This window comes from Lepidochelys kempii, chromosome 20, assembly GCF_965140285.1.
Source record: "Lepidochelys kempii isolate rLepKem1 chromosome 20, rLepKem1.hap1, whole genome shotgun sequence".
NCBI classification, from domain to species: domain Eukaryota; kingdom Metazoa; phylum Chordata; order Testudines; family Cheloniidae; genus Lepidochelys; species Lepidochelys kempii.
The window spans coordinates 21,190,149-21,212,262 of NC_136399.1; the positions used below are offsets into that span (position 1 = coordinate 21,190,149).

Below are 22,114 nucleotides of genomic sequence, written 5' to 3' on the forward strand. Positions count from 1 at the left end.
GAGCGGGGTGCCTCAGGCCAGTTCCAAGCCACCAGGGCATCAGGGCAGGTCCTGGGGCCTGGCTGGCAGAGATGCCAGGACTGAGTGGGCCGCCAAGGCTCTCTGGTGACGGCCCTAGTGACGGGCCGAGATGGGAATCCCGCCGTGGGTCTGTCCCAGATCAGAACCAGCAGGTTGGAGGTAGTGGAGGCGTTTGGTTTTGAGACCGTCAAACCGTTAGCGCAGGAACCAGGGACCAGCCGCTCCCCGGGCAGGACGTGCTGCCCACGGAGATCAGGGATTCCTCTCACATTTCTACGGGTAACATCTCAGCCAATTAATCCGATCACCCGGCGTGTGACAGCTAGGACTCCCCAGGAGAACGGGAACGGGAACGGGGATACAAACCATTTGCACTGGGAGCATTTGGCCTGTGAGGAGCTGAGCGGGCCAGGGCTTCAGAACCGCAGGGAACAGTGTTTCCTTGTGCCCATCCCCGGCTGAGGCTGGCACATCCCCAGGGACCCTGCATGTGCCGACGCCTGCCTGTTCCCGGAGCCCTGCCGGCCGCCTGCCCTGTCCTTTCGGGGCCCCCCCACAGTCAGAGCGTTACCCCCACATGCCAGCTGAGAGCCTGGGACCTCGGGTGGAGCCAGACTCCATGCTAGCCCAGCCCTCCAAGTGGTGTCTCTGCAGAGGGCTAGGGGTGAGCCGCACCTCACCTGGGACTGTCAGCCTCGCTCCCCCTCCGGCCTCAACCCATCAGCTGAATCTCAGGCTGTGGCCAGTGCCCCACACCCCCGAGCAGAGCTCGCAAGCCCACAGGAAGAACACTCCTGTGGTTAGGGCCGGAAATCAGGGGACCTGGGCTCTATTTCTGTCTGCATCACATGCTTCCTGCTTGACCCCTGTCCAGCCACCTCACACCGGGAGCAACTGAGCATGAGCTCAGCCCGGTGCCCAGATGCTACAGCGATGGGCCACAGGACAGCCTACAACAAGCAGCACTCACCATCCAGCTGGGGCATTTGCCTCCAATGACAGCATGGGTGCCCCCTGCAGATGCCGCCTAGGAAAGCACCTCCAGTGCTCCAAGAGCTCCAGCGCTGGGCCTCCCCTCTGTGCCCCCCAGCGTGGGGCTGAGACGACCCGATGGCAGGCACGGTGCTGTGGTAGCTGCTCGCACCAATCTCAGCCAGCGAGGGGTGTGGCAGGGGAGGGGACAGGTTCTGGCAGAACTGGAAAAACCACCCTGTGGGCTTGCCATGCCCAGCTCGGTTCTAGGTTTAATTGGAACCCGGGGCACCTCCCAGCTAGGAGCCCTGCCCGGCCCCTGGCAGGTGGGGCTGGGACCAGGCACTTCCCATTCTGCAGAGGGTGAGCCGGCTTTCTTGCCTCTTTATGGGACAGAGGCCACAGGTTGTGGCTTTTTTTTTGCTTGGCTTTTCACCCAATAAATCTAGCTCCTTGTTTTCCCAGGACTGTCAGGGGACAGCTGGAGAACGGGTGGGGTTCTGGCCCTGGGGCAGCAGGAGCCAAGGTGGGCAGGTTTCACTCAGCATCAGCCGTTCTGCTCTGTTCAGGGGCTGCGCAGTGTCAGCTGTGATTTAACTCAAACGCCCAGTGCACAGTGGGAGAAAAGATCTCTGTGATAAAGTCACCGAAGGGTGGGGCATGCCACGGGCCTTCATCACAGGGCCCGTGGGGTCCAGGGGGCGGTCGAACCTTTAAATTGTGCTCTCTACTATCAACGTATATGGTTTTGGGGGGCAATGCTCCTCAATCGACCCCAATTCTCCCCATGTTTTGGAGGCTGTCTTGACAGCAAAAAAAGTCCTCTGGTGGCCACGTTTGAGAAACACTGGCCCAGTGGCTAAAGCAATGGACTGGGGCTCAGGACACGGGGTTCTAGTCCTGGCTCTAGCACTGGCCTGCATGGGGAGCTTGAACGTCACTTCCATTCTGCGTGCCTCAGTTTCTCCAGCTGTACAGTGGGGATAATGATTGTGTGTCCCACTTGGAAAGCGCATTGAGACAAGAGCTCCGGGTTGTTATTATAATTCTGCCTCATCATGAAGCCACCCAATTGGGGCCCAAACCCCACTGCCTTTCTCTGGCAGAGCCCTTTAAATAACTGACCTGGTGACTGTCCAGCCTAGTGGCTCTGTCTGGCTGGATCGGTGGTGTTCATAGAATCATAGAATATCAGGGTTGGAAGGAACCTCAGGAGGTCATCTAATCCAACCCCTTGCTCAAAGCAGGACCCATCCCCAACTAAATCATGCCAGCCAGAGCTTTGTCAAGCCGGGCCTTAAAAACCTCTAAGGAAAGAGATTCCACCACCTCCCTAGATAACCCATTCCAGTGCTTCACCACCCTCCTAGTGAAAAAGTTTTTCCTAGTATCCAACCTAAACCTTCCTCACTGCAACTTCAGCCCATTACTCTTTTGTTCTGTCATCTGGTACCACTGAGAACAGTCTAGATCCTTCCTCTTTGGAACCCCCTTTCAGGTCATTGAAAGCAGCTATCAGATCCCCCCTCATTCTTCTCTTCTGCAGACTAAACAATCCCAGTTCCCTCAGTCTCTCCTCGTAAGTCATGTGCTCCAGTCCCCTAATAATTTTTGTTGCCCTCCGCTGGACTCTCTCCAATTTTTCCACGTCCTTCTTGCAGTGTGGGGCCCAAAACTGGACACAGTACTCCAGATGAGGTTTCACCAATGCCAGATAGAGGGGAATGATCAGGTCCCTTGATCTGCTGACAGTGTTCCTACTTATACAGCCCAAAATGCCGTTAGCCATCTTGGCAACAAGGGTACACTGTTGACTCATATCCAGCTTCTTGTCCACTGTAACCCCTAGGTCCTTTTCTGAAGAACTGCTGCCGAGCCATTCGGTCCCTAGTCTGTAGCAGTGCATTGGATTCTTCCATCCTAAGTGCAGGACTCTGCACTTCTCCTTGTTGAACCTCATCACATTTCTTTTGGCCCAATCCTCCAACTTGTCTAGGTCCCTCTGTATCCCATCCCTACCCTCCAGTGTATCTACCTCTCCTCCCAGTTTAGTGTCATCTGCAAACTTGCTGAGGGTGCAATCCACACCATCCTCCAGATCATTAATGAAGATACTGAACAAAACCGGCCCCAGGACCGACCCTTGGGGCACTCTGCCTGATACCAGCTGCCAACTAGACATGGAGCCATTGATCACTACCCGTTGAGCCTGACAATCTAGCCAACTTTCTACCCACCTTATAGTGCATTCATCCAGCCCATACTTCTTTAACTTGCTGGCAAGAATACTGTGGGAGACCGTGTCAAAAGCTTTGCTAAAATCCAGAAATAATACGTCCACTGCTTTCCCCTCATCCACAGAACTAGTTATCTTGTCATAGAAGGCAATTAGGTTAGTCAGGCATGACTTGCCCTTGGTGAATCCATGCTGACTGTTCCTGATCACTTTCCTCTCCTCTAAGTGCTTCAGAATTGATTCCTTGAGGACCTGCTCCATGATTTTTCCAGGGACTGAGGTGAGGCTGACTGGCCTGTAGTTCCCCAGATCCTCCTTCTTCCCTTTTTTAAAGATGGGCACTACATTAGCCTTTTTCCAGTCGTCCGGGACTTCCCCTGATCGCCATGAGTTTTCAAAGATAATGGCCAATGGCTCTGCAATCACATCCACCAACTCCTTTAGCACTCCCGGATGCAGTGCATCCGGCCCCATGGACTTGTGCTCATCCAGCTTTTCTAATAGTCCCGAAGCACTTCTTTCTCCACAGGGGGCTGGTCACCTCCTCCCCATGCTGTGCTGCCCAGCGCAGCAGTCTGGGAGCTGACCTTGTTCGTGAAGACAGAGGCAAAAAAAGCATTGAGTACATTAGCTTTTTCCACATCCTCTGCCACTAGGTTGCCTCCCTCATTCAGTAAGGGGCCCACACTTTCCTTGACCTTCTTCTTGTTGCTAACATACCTGTAGAAACCCTTCTTGTTACTCTTAACATCCCTTGCAAGCTGCAACTCCAAGGGTGATTTGGCCTTTCTGATATCAGTCCGGCATCCCCGAGCAATACTTTTATACTCCTCCCTGGTCATTTGTCCAATCTTCCACTTCTTGTAAGCTGCTTTTATGGTTTAAGATCAGCAAGGATTTCACTGTTAAGCCAAGCTGGTCACCTGCCATATTTATTATGCTTTCTACACATCAGGATGGTTTGTTCCTGCAACCTCAATAAGGATTCTTTAAAATACAGCCAGCTCTCCTGGAATCCTTTCCCCCTCATGTTATTCTCCCAGGGGATCCTGCCCATCAGTTCCCTGAGTGAGTCAAAGTCTGCTTTTCTGAAGTCCAGGGTCCATATTCTGCTGCTCTCCTTCCTTGTATCAGGATCCTGAACTCGACCATCTCATGGTCACTGCCTTCTGTCATAGTGCCATGGCAGAGCCCCTCGTAATGCAGCCGAGCCTAGGCCCTGCCCTGTGCCACAGAGTTCGACCCAGGAAATGCAGCCAGCCCAGGCTCTGGGAGCCAGCCTTCACGCAGACTGGCCTGATTGCCACAACCGAAGTGACCAGATCTGGGTGGTGGTGTCAGGAAGAAGACAGCTGGGACACCCGGGGCAGGGACCTTCCCCCAGCGATTCCTGCTCCCAGCCCTGATCTGATGGTCGAGCTAGAGTGTGTTCTTTAGAAAGAGCTGTGCAGTCTTGAGCTGAAGACACCAGGGGCAGGAACATCTACTCCTCAGTGACCTTGGATTGGGGAATGACCCCCCCAAGAGTGTTGCAAACTGTATGTTCACGGGACTTCTGCTGGAAAGCGGCTGCTTCTGGGGTGGGGGCAGCTTCTGGGATCCCTCTAATTGGAGGGCATTGCTGGGGCCTCGCTTGGCAAGAGGGATGCCTGTTCTGCTGCATTTGAGCACGTGATCTCTGAAACCGGCTGTGCAACACCTCGGGGACTGTGGGTCCTCTCCAGCCAGGCTGAATGCCAGCTCTGCTCCTCCCGCCCCGTGAGATGCTTGTGGCTTTTTGTTCCTTTGCATTGGCACAAATCGAACCCACAAGGGTTAATCGAAGGGTCGAGGGGTTGGAAAGGCAGGACCTGAGTCTGCCTCAGAGGGGCCAGGGCTCCATGGAGGCATTCCAGACGGACATCAGAGCCAGGGAGGCTAGAACAGAACCAGGCCTGGGAGGTGGGTAAATAAGCATCATTAGTTCCATTGTACCAATCGGGAAACTGAAGCACCGAGAGGGGATGGCCATACAGCTGAGATGAGAACCAGAAATCCTGGCTTCCAGGCCCCCGCTTCTCTAACCATTAGACCCACTCACTTCCCAGAACGCAGAATAGAACCCGGGTGTCCTGCTTCCTAGCTCCCCTGTTCAAACCACTAACCCCTACTCCTCCCCCCAGCTAGTGGGATGTAATTCATCTGTGTGAATGCTGGCCCTGGCATGGAAGTGCTCCTCCAGTCCCAGGGTGGGCAGGCTGCCTGGGCATGCAGCTGAAATGAGTGATTGATGGGGCCTATAGATCCGGTGTCTCCACCAGGTGCCAGTACACACAATTTACGAAGCAAATGAGCAGGGGCAGGCTGGCTGACAGGCCCTGACCCAGCCATGGGTGGGGGAAAGAGGGGGGAGAGGGGCTGGCACATGGCCCCACTGTGGCTTGGAGACACAGGGAAGGGCGTATGGGCTCCATATGCCCTGAGAGACCCACACAGCTGGCTGGAGATGGGGGGCTTTGATCACAGGGGGCAGGGGCTGGGGAGATGCTGATGCTGGGTTTGTGGGCTCAGAAACTGGAGTTGGGGGGGGGCAGGAGCAGGCCAGGCCTCTCCCCACAGGCAGGACCAAAAACAGCTGCTCCCACCTGATGCCCGCTTGGCGTGAGTCGAGTGCGAGGGCCTCAGCCTAGCTCCTGATGAGACAGGGGCCCCTCCTGGCACTAATCACCCACTACCAAGAGGCCAAGGCCTGGCTGAGCCGGGGGTGGGACCCCCGGGTGGGTCCCGGCAGGACAGGGCATGAGGGAAGACTGGGGCTGTTGTGCCCACAGGCCCCAGGGCAGCCCAGTGTCACCAGGTGGCACTCATGGCCCATTGCTGGGTCCAGGCTGTGGCACATGTGCCCAGGCCCCTTCACTCCCTCCGGGGCTGGGCTGGGGAGCTGCCCCCACTCAGACCTGTTCTCCCATGACTGGGCGGGGGGGGGACGGGGGACGACTCAGCCCCTGGGCCCATCCCCCAGGACCGTGGTTGGAGGGGGAGCCCTGGAGGGGCCTGGCTATGAAGGTGGGGAGGGGCAGGGGACGTCTGTATGTACTGTGGGGGAAGGGGTTGGGGGCATTGTCTGGAACACTGTGACAGCGGGGGGGGGGACAGTTCTGGTTCTGACCTGGGTGGGGCGAGGAGTCTCACAAGCCCTGAGAGCTGGGGGGAGGGGGCTCTCTTTTCCCTGCAGGTGCTGGTGCCACCTGGTTCTTGGCCTGTGTGGGAGGGCGGTTCCCCAGGGTCCCGTCCCTGCTCTGGGGCCATCATTGCAGAGCTCAGGAGTCCGAGCTCACAGCCCTCCCCCCACTTCCGCCACACTCTAACCCAGTAAACTCCACTTCCGGCCCTAAGCACTGGGGAAGAACCCAGGAGTCCGGTCTCCGCCCCCTGCTCTAACCACTCTTCCAGGCTCCTTCCTCCCTAGTGCGCTCACTGGGGCGACACTGCCCCTGCGCCTTGGGGTATTAGTGCCGCCCCAGGCACTGCTGTCAATGTTGTATAGGGCAGCAGCGCCACCTGCTGGAGGGGGCATGAATGCAGGGCCCGGCTTTTAGGGCAGAAGCCACCAGGTGCCCATGTCTTTGCGTGGCCCTTAGAATCAGGGCAAAGGGGCCAGCACCCGACTGGGGCATAAGTGGGAGGGAAGGGGGCATGGGGAGGTGGGCACTTCCCAAGAGACCTCCAGTGTGGGGCATCTGGTTACTCTGGCGGCAGCCTGGTGGGATCAATCCCTGCCCTGTCTTCCTGGTCTCACTCCCTGCCAGCTAGGCTCCTTGGGGGGGAGGGTCTCAGAGTCAGTCCCAGCCTCCACCCCCCAGGGCTCTGCTGCCATCCTGGGCTGCTGAGCGTCGTCTGTCCCCTGAGTGCCAGGGTCATGCCCACCCCATCACAGAGGAGCCCCAACAGGACACTGCCAGGCTCTCCAGCTGGGCCTCCGGCTTGTATCTCCTGGGCCCCACTGTGTGCCCCCCAGAGGGGGGGCATTGCTGCCCCCCTGCTCCCCAACCAGCCAGTGGAGCTAGGAGGGTGCCAGGGGCCAGTGTCTCTCTGCAGCCTCTCTGGGGGGTTGTGACCAAATGCCCTAGGCACCTGCCCAGCTGCACCTAGGCACAACCCACTGTGGCCTCAGCACCCTCTAGGGCCAGGTGATCCTGCCAGGCCTGGAGTCACATTCCTTCCCCCACAGGCAGGGTCTGGCCTTGGAGCTTAGAACGGGCGCAATGTGCCCGCATGTCTGGTGCTCAATGGATGCAGGGACCGGCCATGCCATGGGCAGGGATCTGTGTACACAAGGCAGAGCCCAGAACCTACCAGCAAGCACCATTCAGACCAGGGCACCAGCCACTCACAACCCTGCTTGTGGGAGGGGAGTGGGGGCTAGTGGTTAGAGCAGGGGAGGCTGGGAGTCAGGACTCCTGGGTTCTAGCCCCAGCTCTGGGAGGGATGTGGAGCCTAGGGGGTAAAAGCAAGTGGGTGGTTGGAGGGAGAGGGGCTGGGAGCCAGGATTCCTGGGGACTGGCCCCAGCTCTGCCACTTATCCTTGGCCCAGTCTCAGGCCTGCTCCATGCTCCCTTAAGCAAGATTAAAGCTCCCACTTTACTGCCTGGGGCTGCTGTGCTTGTGGGGATGCTACAGGCCAGCTCCTCTGCTCCTTGCCTCGGGGGAATCGGGCATTGCCCCACAGAGCCAGCAAGAGCTGAACCGGGCTCAAGGCCCAGACAGGACCCCAGCGTCCTGGCCCTGCCAGGTGCAGTGCAGGCTCCTCGCTGGGGACCATGGGGCCTGGGCCAAATTTGTCTTGTGGCTCCCAGTGCGTGGGTTACTCCTTCACCTCCTGTACTGGGGCTGGGGGCTCCTGGGTTCTAGCCCTGGGTGGGTGCAGCCTTGACCATAGAATATCAGGGTTGGATGGGACCTCAGGAGATCATCTAGTCCAACCGACTACTCAAAGCAGGACCAATCCCCAATTTTTACCCCAGATCCCTAAATGGCCCCCTCAAGGATTGAACTCACAACCCTGGGTTTAGCAGGCCAATGCTCAAACCACTGAGCTAGCCTGTAGAGTCCCAGGGAGCTGAGTGGGGGTGGGGTGGAGTGCCGGGGGGGGGCGCTATAGGGCACAGGGGCCAGAGCAGTGACAGACACACACAGCTAACCTGGGTATTGTGGAGTCAAACCTTGAACTTTATTGTTGTCAGGGTGCAGGGGGCTCGAGCGGAAACACATCAGTGTCACGGCGAGAATCCAGCACAGGACGGACAGAGAGACATTCGGGGTGGAGGCAAAGCCTGGGAGGGTGGTGGGGGGCGTGCAGGATCTCACCCGAGTGCCCCGCGGAGGACAGTGCTTGGCTGAGGTAATGCAGGGAGCATGTGCCCTGGACCCCACCCCAGCAGAGGCGCTCATCAGGCCTAGGGCCCCCCCCCTTGTCTATTGCTTTTGCTTTATCACAGTTTTGCTGGAGGGGTTGGGAACCGCAGGTGTGAGCTCGGGGGCCTCTGATGCTGAGCTCTAAGCCGGTGGGGGCAGGGGTACAGGCAGCGTGGGGGACTCAGGAGCCCTGGGCAGGAGCAGGTGTCTGGCCTGGAGCCTAACCCCAGCTCCCTGCCCCCAATTGTCCCGGGGTGCTGAGCTCTGAGGCATTCCTCCCCCGCACAAACCGTGGGCTGGAGCGGGGGGGCGTGCAGGCAGCAGTCAGCCCCATCAAGTGCCTGCCCCACAGCTAAGGAGATAGAGGGGCAGGACCCTGACCATGCAGCGCGTGGCCCAAGGGCAAGATCAGACCCCAGCCAACCCCTTGGTGGTGGAAGCTGGTTCGAGCCCCCATCCTGGGCCTGGAGCGGACGTCCCTGGCCCCACAGCTCAGATCAGCGTCCCCTGCGTCAGCTGAGACCAGCGTCCCACAGGGTCAAGGGGGCCATGGAAGCTGAATCTCTCCAGACAATCAGAGGCCTGCCGAGGTGTCATGGGCCCTGCACTGCTGGGGGCGGAGGGCAATTCTCCTCCGGCAGCCACGGCTTTGGGGGCAGTGACTGTCACCCAGCGGGGGGTGCTAGCCTGTCACACAAGCCCTTTGCTGGGGGACCACCAGGCACCAAAGGGGCAACCATGGGGACCAGGCCGGGGATAAGGATGAGGGGCTGTTTTGGTATTACCCCCCACATACCTGGCACTGCCAGCCCTGGGCATTTAAGGAGTGTCTGGGATTTAATGGCTGGGGGGCCTAGTGGGGGAGGGGAGGAGGGCTGGTTAATCTCCCGGAAATGACCTGGCCTCTCTGGCTAAGGCTCCCGCCCTGGTCAGGCTGCTGGCTCACAGCCCCCCTCTGAATGGCTTCCGGTGGCCCCGTGGGGGGGGTGGGGACATGCTGGGGGGCGGCCGCCATGGTAACGGCATCACAACAGCCCTGTGCAAGTCTGCGTCTGGGGCAGCAGTTTTCCAGCAGCACTTGGAGCTCCCCTGGGCACCCCCCACCTCTCTCCTGGGCACTCTATCCCTTCCCCTGCCCCCCGATGGGCACCTCCCATCCCATCCCTACACCCTGCCCCCACGAGGGGCACCCCACACATCCCTTTCCCTGATGTGCCCCTGTCCCCCCGATGTGCCCCCATCTCCTCCTGTGGCCCGTCTGCACCCTATCCTTTCCCCTGGCACCTGATGGGCACCCCATCCCTTCCCCTGGCCCTCAAGGGGCACCCCCTATCCCCTGCACACTCTAACCCCAGCCTCTCCATCCCATGTATTTGAGCTAGGGTCTGGCCAGCAGATCCCCTAACATGGGCGGTGGGAGGGGAGGTGTCCTGGCTGGAACTTGGGGTACCACTTGCTCCCTGGCACAGGGACCCCCACCCCCCTCCCTGTTGGGGTAGCAGGGGCCCCACGGCAGGGCAAAGGGTGATTCAGCTTGTGCCCATTGCCTGGGCTGAGCCCCTCAGGCCATGGGGCAGGGGGCATGGCCAAGGCCTAGCGTGGGCTGCAGCCCCAGGGAGGCGACAGCCGGGTACCCAAGCCACCCAGGCTGGGTTCCCCTGCTTCACTTGGATCAGACCCCCAGGGTCCAGCCGGGGCTCTGCCCCTGCAGCATCCGAGCAGGTGCCCCACAGCGTGCTGCTTGGGGGGACCCCCATCTAGTCCTACCCCACAGGGCGGCCAGCCCCAGCCCCCCACCCTGCCAGCTGGAAGACCCCCCTCATTCTCAGCACAGCTGATAAAATCATCCAAGCTCGGGGCTTCCCCTCAAAGGCTGCGCTCACGTCGCCCACTCCTGGCCCCAAGGCAGGGGGCTCAGGCCAGGCCCAGCCAGTGGCTCTGGGGGGGAGGGCGCTACCTCTAGACACAATGCTCCTGCTCCGAAGGGCAGAGGGGCGGGTGTGGGGGCACAGTGTGGGCCGCAGGCTGCTGGCCGGGGGCCGTGGTGGGCAGTGGGAGGAAGCACGGGGGGGGGGGGCGCTATGTACATGGGGTGGCCCAGGCCCCAACGTTATTGCAATGGTGTCCGTTCTCCTGGCGGGCCGGATGGGCCGCGAGCCCGGGGTGGACGGGCATCCCTGGGCTCCCAGCTTCGCGCCTCTCAGTGCAAGTTGACATGGCTTGTGTGTCTGGGGGGCTCCCTGCCCCTGCGTGGATCCTGCTTGGGGGCTGTAGGGAGCCCCCCAGCTCTGGGAGGGACGGGGGTGCCTCCCCACAGAGAGATACAAAAGAGATTGCTTGCGATCAGTTCCCTGAGGTACAGGGGGACCTTCCCCCCAATCTGGGGTCACCCCCCAACCTGACACTCCATGGAGTCTGACGGGGGGGGGCTTCTCCCTTCCCCCGTCCTTCTCCCAAGATTCAGATCCCCCTCCACCCTTGGTACTAGGGAGAAAAGAGCAATGAAGGGGGCTGTGGGGGTCCCCTCGGCCACTTCCCCGGGGGGCCCAGCACTTGTGCAGAGTTGGCTGGGTCTGGGGGGATGGAGCTGGGGGGGCAGGCGGGGGATGGGCTTGTCCCTTTTCTTCTGGGGAAAAAGGATCCGAATTCCAGTTAAAAAGCCACAAACGAAAGGCCCCAAGCCCCGCCCAGCCCCTGCCCAGCCCCGGTAGCTTGGGCGAGCACCAGGCGGGTCCAGCGGAGGTGGGCATCGAGGGGCACGGCGGTGGGCATCAGTACGGTGAGAAGAGGATGGGCCCGTGAGCAGTTCTGATGGGCCCCGGGGCCGGACGCAGCAGCGGGTGCGTCAGGGGGGGCCCTTGCAGGAGTGGGGGCGTTGGACGCAGAGTCAGGGGGGCAGAGGCCGCGGCTGCCATCGCGGCCGCCATGGCTAAGGGGCTGGGCAGGAGTCCGGCCGCCAGCGACTTCGGCAGGTCCTTGGGGAAGGCCAGGGGGCCCTGCAAGAGAGAGAGAGGCGGGCTCAGGGGGCACCCACAGAGAGCGCCGGGTGTGGGGGGGCACAGAGAGTGCTGGGCTGAGGGGGCACCCACAGAGAGTGCCAGGCATGGGGAGGAGGGGCACCCACAAACACAACACCGGGCTGGGGAGTGCCCACAGACAGAGCAGTGGGGTGCCCACCCATGGGAGCCGGCCAGGACAGGCCAGGGCGTACAGGGGGCCATATTTGTCAGCCACCCTCCAGCTGCCTGCCCACTGCATCCATCCGTCTATGGCACCCATCCGTGTCCGTGGCTTGCAGAATACCCGTCCGTCCATCCGTCCATCCATCTGTCCATGGAATCTCTACCTCTAACTACCCGCCCTTGCTGCAGTGCTCCTGCCCCCTCGGCCCCTGCACTCCTAGGAAGCTCCAGCCCCCCTCGTGACCAGCCCCAATTATCTATGCGGTTGGGCCCAGCAAGGTGAAGGGAGCACCCCCCAGCCTCTCAGCTCACCCCCACTCCCACCCCCCAGCCTCTCAGCTCTCCCCCACCCCCACCTCTCAGCTCACCCCCACTGCCCTCTGCCTTTCAGCTCACCCCCACTCCCATCCCCCGCCTCTCCGCTCTCCCCCACCCCCACCTCTCAGCTCACTCCACCACTGTCCTCTGCCTCTCAGCTCACCCCCACCCCGCCTCTCCGCTCTCCCGCACCCCCACCTCTCAGCTCACCCCACCCCTGCCTCTCAGCTCACCTCACCCACTTTCCCCAACCCCCGCCTCTCAGCTCACCCCCCCCCACTCCCCCCCGCCTCTCAGCTCACCCCCCCCACTCCCCCCCGCCTCTCCGCTCACCCCCAGCTCGGCTGAGCTGCGCTGCTTCTTGTGCCGGCTCAGCAGGGGGTTGGGCTTCCCGGCTACCCCATCCCGGTGTCTCCGGCTGGAAATGTGCTGTGGGGGGGAGGAGAGAGTCAGAGCCCTGCCTTGAGCTGCTAGACCCTGCTCCCCTCCCAGAGCTGGGCATGGAACCCAGGAGTCCTGGCCTCAGTCCCCTGCTCCAACCACTAGACCCTGCTCCCCTCCCAGAGCTGGGCATAGAACCCAGGAGTCCTGGCCCCAGCCCCCTGCTCCAACCACTAGACCCTGCTCCCTCCCAGAGCTGGGCATGGAAACCAGGAGTCCTGGCCCCAGCCCCCTGCTCCAACCACTAGACCCTGCTCCCCTCCCAGAGCTGGGCATGGAACCCAGGAGTCCTGGCCTCAGTCCCCTGCTCCAACCACGAGACCCTGTTCCCCTCCCAGAGCTGGGCATGGAAACCAGGAGTCCTGGCCCCAGCCCCCTGCTCCAACCACTAGACCCTCCTCCCCTCCCAGAGCTGGGCATGGAAACGAGGAGTCCTGGCCTCAGCCCCCTGCTCCAACCACTAGACCCTGCTCCCTGCCCAGACATGGGAGACCGGTCTGCCACCACCCCACATGCCCTGGGGGTAGGGGCTAAGGGGGAGGAGTGATGGTGGGATGGGGAGGCTGGGAGGATATGGGGGTCCCCAGCAGTGCCCCACCTGTTTGAGCTGGATCTCCGAGTTGACCTTGACGTTGCAGATCTCACAGTGGAAGGTGCGCTCCTGAGCATTGGGGTCCTGGCTGCCTGGCTCCCCGCTGGCCGTGGGGCCCAGCCGTGGGTATGCCTTGATAGGCCCCAGTCCGCTGCGTGCCTCCAGGATGGTTTTGTGCTTGGTACCTGGGGGGCGGGGAGGGGAGTAAGGGGGACAGTGGTGGGAGCAACCCGGCCCTATGACCAGTGCTCCCACCCCACTCCCCACAGCGCCCTCTGCTGGGAATGGCTGGGGCTGGAGGAGCCGGAAGCTCCTTGTACAGCCAGTGCTCCCGTCCTGCTCTCCACAGCGCCCCCTGCTGGAGAGGCTGGAGCCTTGATTAGTTTCACTTTGGATGGACTGAGTTTGCTGGCTCTTTGCTGGACCAATCAGAGGGCAGAAGCCCCCTCCCCCCGCCCCGTCTTGGCCCCGTGCTCAGTTCAGACACAGCCAGTGGCCCAGGCCGGGGCAAGTCCCTGGGGCTAGGGCTGCTTGGCGTAGCACGGATGCTCCCCACAGAAAGTCCCTGCTCAGGAGCCTGGCTGCCGCCCCTCGCACGCCCAGTACAGACCGGGCTACAGGCAGGGGGCACGTGGGGAATTCCCTGGGCACTCTCTGAGGGGCGGGAAGCTGGTCACAAATGTCCCCTGCCCAGCTCACTTGCCCCAATCCACAGCTCACCCCACTCTGCTGTCCCAGCCCTGGCTCCCCACACACACAGTTGTGCCAAAGCCCCCCAATCCCGACCCGCAGCCCCCTGCTACTGTAGCCCTGGCCTCCCCCACACAGCTCAGTCAATGTCGCTCAATCTCAACCCACAGAGACCCTTACTAGTTGGTGTGCTCGCAGGATAGATGGGGGCGGGGTACGGCTGTGAGGGGGCGGCTGGATGAGCTGATGTGGGGGGCTAGCTGCACAACTGGGAGGTGGCTGGATGAGCGGGGTGTGGCTGGATGAGCTGGGGGGGCTAGATGAGCTGGGGGGTAGCTGTATGAGCAGGGTGTGGCTGGAAGAGCTGAGGGCGGTGGGGGCTAGAAGAGCCGGGGGGCTGGACGAGCGGTGTGCAGCTGGATGAGCTGGGGGGGGGTGCTAGACGAGTTGGGGCATAGCTGGATGAGCAGGGTGTGGCTGGATGAGCTGGGGGGGGGGGCTGGATGAGCTGGGGGGGGCTAGACGAGCCAGGGCGTAGCTGGATGAGCAGGGTGTGGCTGGAAGAGCTGGGGGTGGTGGGGGCTAGACAAGCCAGGGGGGCTGGATGAGCGGGGTGTGGCTGGATGGGGCTAAGCAAGCGGGGGGGCTGGATGAGCTTGGGAGGGGTGGCCGGAGGAGCTGGGGGGGGTGGCTGGACGGGAAGCACGTTACAGCTGGGCAAGGCGGGGCCGGCTGGGCTCACTGTGGCCCTTGCTCTGTTTTTCCAGGGCTGGGAGCTGGCGCGGGGCAGGAAATGCGGGTCCCCTGGGCTTCGGGAGCTCAGGCCAGGGCCCAGGCCCGTCTCTCTGCCAGGCTCTGGAGGCCCAGCCCCGGCTGCTTCTGCAAATTAGAGGCTCCAGCAGCTGGGCATGCTGGGAAATTCCAAACTGGTAAAGAAGGGCTGGGGTTGCAGGACTCAGGGAGAATGCTGGGGGGGTTGGAATTGAGGGGCATTGGCAGAGCTGGGGATTGGGGGGAGCCCAGGGCTGGGCTAGCAGGGGTTGCGGGTCAGGATTGGGGGCACTGGCAGAGCTGAGGGGAGCCCAGGGTAGGGCTAGCAGGGGTTGCAGGTTTGGATTGGGGGCACTGGCAAAGCTGGGGGATGGAGCCCAGGGCTGGGCTAGCAGGGGCTGCGGGTTGGGATTGGGGGCACTGGCAGAGCTGAGGGGAGCCCAGGGCTGGGCTTGCAGGGGGCTATGGGTTGGGGTTGGGGGGGGCATTGGCAGAGCTGGGGGGGGGTGGAGCCCAGGGCTGGGCTAGCAGGGGCTGCGGGTCGGGATTGGGGGCACTGGCAGAGCTGAGGGGAGCCCAGGGCTGGGCTTGCAGGGGGCTATGGGTTGGGATGGGAGGGGGGCACTGGCAAAGCTGGGAGGGGTGGAGCCCAGGGCTGGGCTAGCAGGGGTTGTGGGTCAGGATTGGGGGCACTGCAGAGCTGAGGGGAGCCCAGGGTAGGGCTAGCAGGGGTTGCAGGTTTGGATTGGGGGCACTGGCAAAGCTGGGGGATGGAGCCCAGGGCTGGGCTAGCAGGGGCTGCGGGTCGGAATTGGGGGCACTGGCAGAGCTGAGGGGAGCCCAGGGCTGGGCTTGCAGGGGGCTATGGGTTGGGATTGGGGGGGGCATTGGCAGAGCTGGGGGGGGTGGAGCCCAGGGCTGGGCTAGCAGGGGCTGCGGGTTGCGATTCGGGCACCAGCAGAGCTGTGTAGGGAGCCACATAATTACATAGAGTTCTGCCCTAGGGCATGTGCCCCGGGGCTGCTCCTGGTCTGGGAAATGCCCAGGTTTCCCTGCTGGCCCGGTGCTGCCCTGCACCACCCTGCTCACATCCCTGCTTGTGGAACCTTGGAGCTGTTTCAGAAAGGACCTGAACTTTGCTGCGCAGCACCGTGCGGGGCGCAGCACCGTGCGGGGCCCAGCCCTGGGGCAAGGCCACGGTTATTTTAGTCTCTAGAAACACGGCAGCATTGTTGGGCCTGGCAGCACCCGGCAGAGCAGCCCCCGCAGGACGAGGCGCCACATGGCCCCTGCTGGCACAGCCCAGGGTGGAGCCCCCGCCCCCCAGCCCTGTACCTTTGTTGTGAGCCTCCAGCTGCGACAGGGAGTTCACGGCCACCTTGCAGAGGGCACAGTACAGCAGCTTCTTGGCCTTCTCCTCATCTGACTTGGAGGCCGCCCCTGGCCCCACGCTGCCGTTGCTGCTGGGCACAGAGGTGTCGGCGGGCGCTGATGCCACACCCCCCTTGGCCAGCGGGCCCCTGGGCTCCTGGCTCGCTTCGGCAAAGGAGGCCTGGTAGGGTGGCATGGCCGGGACCGGTGACGCCAGGTAGGGGGGCTTGAAGGGCGAGGTGGGCGCTGAGGGTACTGTCACCCCCAGCCCGTTCTGCGGCTCGGCTGCAGGAGAGGAGAGAAAGTTCAGAGCTCGTGTGGGGTGGGGAGCCAGGCAGGACTGTAGGCACAGCTGGATCCTCTGGGTCTGTGCCCCACGGTAGAAGGGTAGAAGGGGTCAGCCCGCTGGGATGCCTGGATGCGAGATGGGGACCAGGGCAGGCTCAGCAGCTGTGCGGCAGGGAGAGGACTGGCTGCAACCTCTGCCCCCTGCATCCTGCCAATCCCTGAACACCCCACAGGTCCCTCCCCCAGAGACTGCCCATGAGGGGCCAGCTGGGGTTGGGTGCAGGACAGGTTTTGGGGCACCAGGCTGGACCACACATGTCCGAGCCTGGGCTCCCGGTGCCCTCGCTGTGCCAGGCACCTTGGCTTGGAGGGAAAAAAGGGAGAAGAGACACGTACGTGCAGAGGGGCTCCAGGGCAGCCCAGCTGCTAGTCCTGTCCCCCCAGCCATGTCCTCCCCCTCCCCATTCCACAGCCCTCAGGGGCCAGCGGGGCCGTGCCTGGGCCCTGGCAAAGCAGCTGTGAGGTCTGGTGGCCAGGAATGAGCTCAGGGCAGCCATGTGGAAGAGCTGCCAGCAGTGGGGGTGGGAGGAACTTGCTCCACCACTGGGGCACAGGGCCCTGGACCCATTGCATCCATGGGGGTCTCTGCCCCCCAACTGGAACCCCTGCATGGGGGCATGCCAAGAGGAGGGGGATGAACCCTCTGCCCTCACTGGCATTCGGGGGCACCCTAGGAAGTGGGTCAGGAGCATCGTCTCTGCTCTGCAGAGGAGGAAACTGAGGCAAGGAGAAGGGAAGTCAGGCAGGAGCAGAGCTAGGAACAAAACCCAGAAGTCCTGGCTCTCTTGGCTCCCCCCTGCCGCTAACCACTAGACCCCATTCCCCTCCCAGAGCCAGGGATAGAACCCCACCCCCGCCCCCATTCTAAGCACTTTCCCACTTCCCTCCAAGGGCCAGCCTGGCTCAGGGTTCCTGTACCCGGCCCCGAGGAGCTGGGACCCCAGGACCAAGCCCATGGGCCTGGCCTGGCCGGTCCCCTCCTCCCAGCAGGCTGTGTCAGTGAATCCCAGCATGCATTGCTCCATGGCGATGCCCATGCCCCCGGGCGCATTGGAGAAATGCCCAGGTTTCCCAGCTGGCACTGGGGCACACAGACATCCCACTGTTGTGCTGCCCGTGGCGACAGGCCCAGCAATTGTCCGGGCGCAGAGATCAGCCCCAAAGCAAAGCCGAAGGTGACGTCCCCAGCCTAGGGGCCTGGAGGGCACAGACCCCTTGGTGCCGGGAGGAGGGGACCCCTGGGAACCCTTTACAGTGAGAGGGGACAGACATTGGGCCCAGCCACCTCTGCTCACACACGTTCCCCATGCTGGGTGCCAGGGCTGTGGGGAACAGGACCTCCTTGGGGGTTCAGCCCCTCCTAGCCCCCTGCGACTCAGAAAGGCTGGGAGCTGCCCAGCCCGCTCCAGGCAGCGCTGCCGTGGGAGGGGGACGGGGCGGTGCTCAGCATGGCTGGGGTGGGGTGGGGGGGTCAAGAGCCATGGCGACGGCGGATCAGGTCTGGGACTGAGCGAGACAGACAGACGCTGAGCAGGAGCCGGTGCCAAGGGCAGGGCCCAGCAGCAGCGCAGACGTCCGCCTTCCTCGCTCCCCCACCAGGGGCTGCTGGCATCCGCCAGGGTCCAGGGGCCGACCTGCTGCCTCCAGTACAGCAGGGTCCAGCAGAGGCTGCCAGCGCTCTAGGGCTTTACCTCCCAGAGCTTCCCCCGCACTGAAATGCAGCCACCTCTGGGGTGGGGAATGGCAGCTGGCTAACAGTGCACAACAGGCTGCCAGGAAGTGAGGACGGATGCTGGCATCCACAGGGAAGTGCGGGGGGCTCGGACGAGACGGGCTGAAGAGACACTGGAATCTGGCCAAGACACGGGGGACTCTGAAGAGGGCCAGGGAATCTATTATGGCCCCGAGCAGTCAGGACACTACAGCTCATCCCAAGGATGGCGCCTTCCGCAGCCCAGCGCCCCTTAGCGCCATGCTGGGATCAGCCCTGCCTGAGGCAGAGCGCCCCTGCTGAGCCCCTCCTCCCCGCTCCCTGCAGCCCAGCACCCCCGAGCGCTATGCTGGGGTCAGCCCTGCCTGCGAGTGGAGAGCGCCCCCTACTGAGCCCCCCACTGCTCCTTGCAGCCCCTGTAGTGTTTTGCGGTGGGCTCCCGTGCCAGCCCTGCCCCTGCTCAGCCTGGCCGCCTGCCTGCCCCACACCGCAGAGGGAGGGATCTATCACTTAGCACGGCTGGGTAATGCCATCGATCGGCTCCGCGAACGAACCTGCCCAGGCCATGGCAGAGCCCACAGCGCCTTCAGACGGGCTCTCCCGGCTCTCCTGGGCCCAGGTTGCCACAAATACAGCCCCCCCAACAGCTAGCCTCCCCCCCCCCAGCGTTGGCCCAGTCTCCTTCCCCCCCAGCCCAGCCCCCCCCACTACCTAGTCTCCCCCCCGCACTGGCCCAGCCCCCCGCCCCACACACGCCTAGCCTCCTCCCACGCTGGCCCAGTCTCCTTTCCCCTCAGCCCAGCCCCCCGTATGACCCTCCCCATACCTAGCCTCCTCCCACGCTGGCCCAGCCCATGTCACCCTCCTTCCCCACCTCACCCAGCCACCCCATACACTCCCTGCCCAGAGCTGCCCCCCCGCCCCCCCCAGCACAAGGCCCAGAGTGCGATTTCTGCTCTATAATTCATGGGGCCCCATTAAACTTCCCCTCCGCCCCAGTTCCACTCATGAGGAAAGTTTCCAGACCCAGGGCACGCAGGGCAGCACGGCTCCGGTAACCAACTCACATGGGGTGGGCGCTTGGAGCCGGCTGGAAGCACCCATGGGCCCACTGGGGTCCCACAACTGGGGCACTAGCAGCAGGGGGTGATCCCTCCTCCCCCCAGCCTCCCTGTGCAAGGAGCTAGGGCAGAATGGAGCAGGGGCTGGGCCCTGTCTGGGCTCCCACACCAGTTTATGGGGGGTGGGCAGAGGTTTGGGGGGAGATCTGCTAACACTGGGGTGCTGCCAGGAGGGAGGAGAGTGACTCCACAGGGGGTGCCCTCCCCTCCATCCAGGATGGCCCCAAACCAGGGCAGACATGAGAGCACTTGCCCCACAGCCCTGCCCTTCCTGCCCCGCAGCTTTGCCAGTGCCCCCAAGTCCCCTGCCATCCCAGCCCTTGGCTTCCTGCCCCCAGCTCTGCCAGTGCCCCCCAGCCCCCTGCCATCCCAGTCCTGGCCTGGCCTTCCTGCCCCCAGCTCTGCCACTGCCCCCCAGCCCTCTGCCATCCCAGTCCTGGCCTGGCCTTTCTGCCCTCCAGCTCTGCCAGTACCCCCCAGCCCCCTGCCATTGCAGCCCTGGGCTTTCCGCTCCCAGCTCTGCCAGTGCCCGCCAAACCTGATGCCCCCGGGCCCCTCTGTTGCAGCCTAGTTTGCTGTTGGCTCTAAGGATGGGATGCTGAGGGGAGAACAGGATCTGGATCCGGTCTGTCCCCTCCCTGCCGCCCCCATGAACACGGCGCCAGCTGCAGGTGCAAGCCGTGACCTCAGCCTTGGCAGTGGTGTGGGGATGGGCAGGGGTGTGGGGGGGAGGGCACGAGTTCATTATCCGGTAGCACCGCAGAGCCAGGCTCTGCAGAGCCACCCGGCTTCCGCAGAGCCACCCGGCTTCCGGGCACCACACAGCTCCATTACCCGCCTGTTGCAACTGCAATCAATTTTTAATTTGATGCTATTTAATTAGCCGCCTGGCTCGGCTGACGAGCCAGCTTGGGTTTCCACTGCAGAGGGAGCTGCCCCAGAGCTGGACTTGGAGGATGGGCGGGGCTGCCCTATGTGGGGTTGGGGATGGGATGGAATTGCTCCCTGCTCCCAGGGCACCGTTGCTGGGCACCACTGAGCCGCCGACGTCCCATCCCAGAACCAGCCGCATTCCCACCCGTCAGTGCAGGCTGGCGGCTGCCGCGCAGGGCACTGCTGGGACTGCCCCCAGCCCTGTGCCAAGAACAGGTCCTCCCTGAGGCACTACTGCTGTCTGGGGCAGGATCCCCCAGCCCCCCAACCCCAGGGATGCCCCATTACCCCCTCAGGCCCCAGCACAAGACCAAGGGGGTGGGGAAGGTGCTAAGGGGAGGGTGAGCACAGTGTGTGATCAGAGCTCCCATCTCCCCGCCGGCTGGTGGGGACATGGTTGCCGAGGCCCCAGGGGGGAAGTGGGAAAGGCCCGTGGGGGGCGGGGGGCAGGGATCACCTGGCTTGTCCGAGTCGCTCTCACTGACGCTGGACATGGGGCTGCCCACGGGTCCCTGCTTGTCGCCCTCGCGGGGCCCCGACTCCTTCTGCCGCGTCTTGGCCGCCTCCATGCCCTTGACGCGCCGGGCATGTCGGTTCCCCTTGTAGTGTGCCTCGGCCTGGCTCTGCGGGAAGAGGGGGGTCAGGGCGCCCTGGGAAACCCCGGCAGAACGGCCCCCACCCTGCCCCCATCCTCCCTTGCCCTGCCCTCCAAGCTCCCCGGGCAGTCCCCCACATCAACCCCCAACCTGACACTTCCTCCACAGTGCGGGCCCCACATAAACCCCTGACCCTCCCCCCAGAGTATGCCTCCCCCCACATCAACCCCCGACCCTCCCCCACAGTGTGGCCCCCCCAACACCAACCCCCGACCTGACACTTCCCCCACAGTTCGGCCCCCCCCACATCAACCCCTGACCTTCCCCCCATAGCTCCCTGACCTACCCTTCCCCTCAGCAGCCCCCCAATGCTGCCTACAACACACACCCACCCAGTTCCTTGGCCCCCTCACCCCCACAACGGCTGACAAGTTCTCCCCCTCCATCAACCCCCCTCCATGGAGATCAGGGGCTGGTACCACTATCACACCCCATCTCACTTCATGCACATCCCCCCAGGGGCCAGAGCGTGTGTGTGTGTGTGGGGGGGAGGCGAGGAGTCCGGGGGGCCCTCCCTGCAGCCAGCACAGACCCTTGGGCCCCTTGGGGCAGAATGGGCCCCAAACGCCCCCAGCTGGCCACACCCCATCCTCAGCTCCAGCCAGCTCAGTGCCTAGGGCCTGGCTCAGCACCGTGGGGGAGCAGCCCCTGGCCTGCAGGCAACACAGCACGGGGCTGCGGAGGCGCGGGGGTGGGGGGGCATGGCCCTGGGTCAGGAACACACAGCTCTGCCCCACCCAGCCCTGAGTGTGTGTGACCCAGACGCGCCAGCCCGCCTGCCACCTCCGCCAGCTGGGCAGTGTGGAGAGGGGGGGCAGGGACCCACTGTCAGAGCTCAGACCCCCAAGGACACACAGACGGGGCGGTGCTTCCAGAGCCACAGGCCAGAGGGGAGCATTGGGAGTAGCCCCCCCCAAGGGTCCCGGAAAAGGGCCAGAGAATCCACACAACTCATAGCTCCCCACTACCCCAGTCCTGGGCTCCCCTGCCAGTTCCATGGTGCCCCTCAATCCTGACCTGCAGCCCCCTGCTTTCCCATCCCTGGGCTCCCCCTGCCAGCTCTATGGTGCCCCTCAATCCCGACCTGCAGCCCCCCACTACCCCAGCTCAGGGTCCCTCCCCAGTAACTGGAAGCAAGGCTGGCTGGGGGGGAGGGGTACACAATTCCCTCGCCCAGTCATTGCTGGCAAGACCCTGCCATGAAGGATCCCAGCTGGGAGCTCTGACAGCCTGGGGCAGGGGAGGGTCCAGCACATTGCAGCCAGAGCAGCTCCTGCCCCCATGCAGCTCCCCACTGGGGCCTGGAGCACTCCGCAACTGGGCCAGAGGGCAGAGCCTCGACTCTGAGATAGCGCGT

The 22,114-nt window shown here is 63.2% G+C and overlaps 1 protein-coding gene across 3 annotated transcripts in view; it reads right to left on the reverse strand.

Annotated features, from left to right (window-relative positions):
• Positions 1–8,416: 8,416 nt before the first annotated feature.
• ZNF385A (zinc finger protein 385A) overlaps positions 8,417–22,114 on the reverse strand; it is a 70,733-nt gene continuing 57,035 nt past the window's right edge. For all 3 annotated transcript variants that reach the window (XM_073318602.2, XM_078849517.1, XM_073318604.2), the window contains 5 exons: positions 20,559–20,724; positions 15,953–16,273; positions 13,163–13,341; positions 12,457–12,552; positions 8,417–11,619 (listed from right to left, as the gene is read on the reverse strand). In XM_073318602.2, the coding sequence (XP_073174703.1) occupies positions 11,395–11,619; positions 12,457–12,552; positions 13,163–13,341; positions 15,953–16,273; positions 20,559–20,724 (987 nt within the window). In that variant the 3' untranslated portion in view covers positions 8,417–11,394. The remainder of the gene's footprint in view (positions 11,620–12,456; positions 12,553–13,162; positions 13,342–15,952; positions 16,274–20,558; positions 20,725–22,114) is intronic.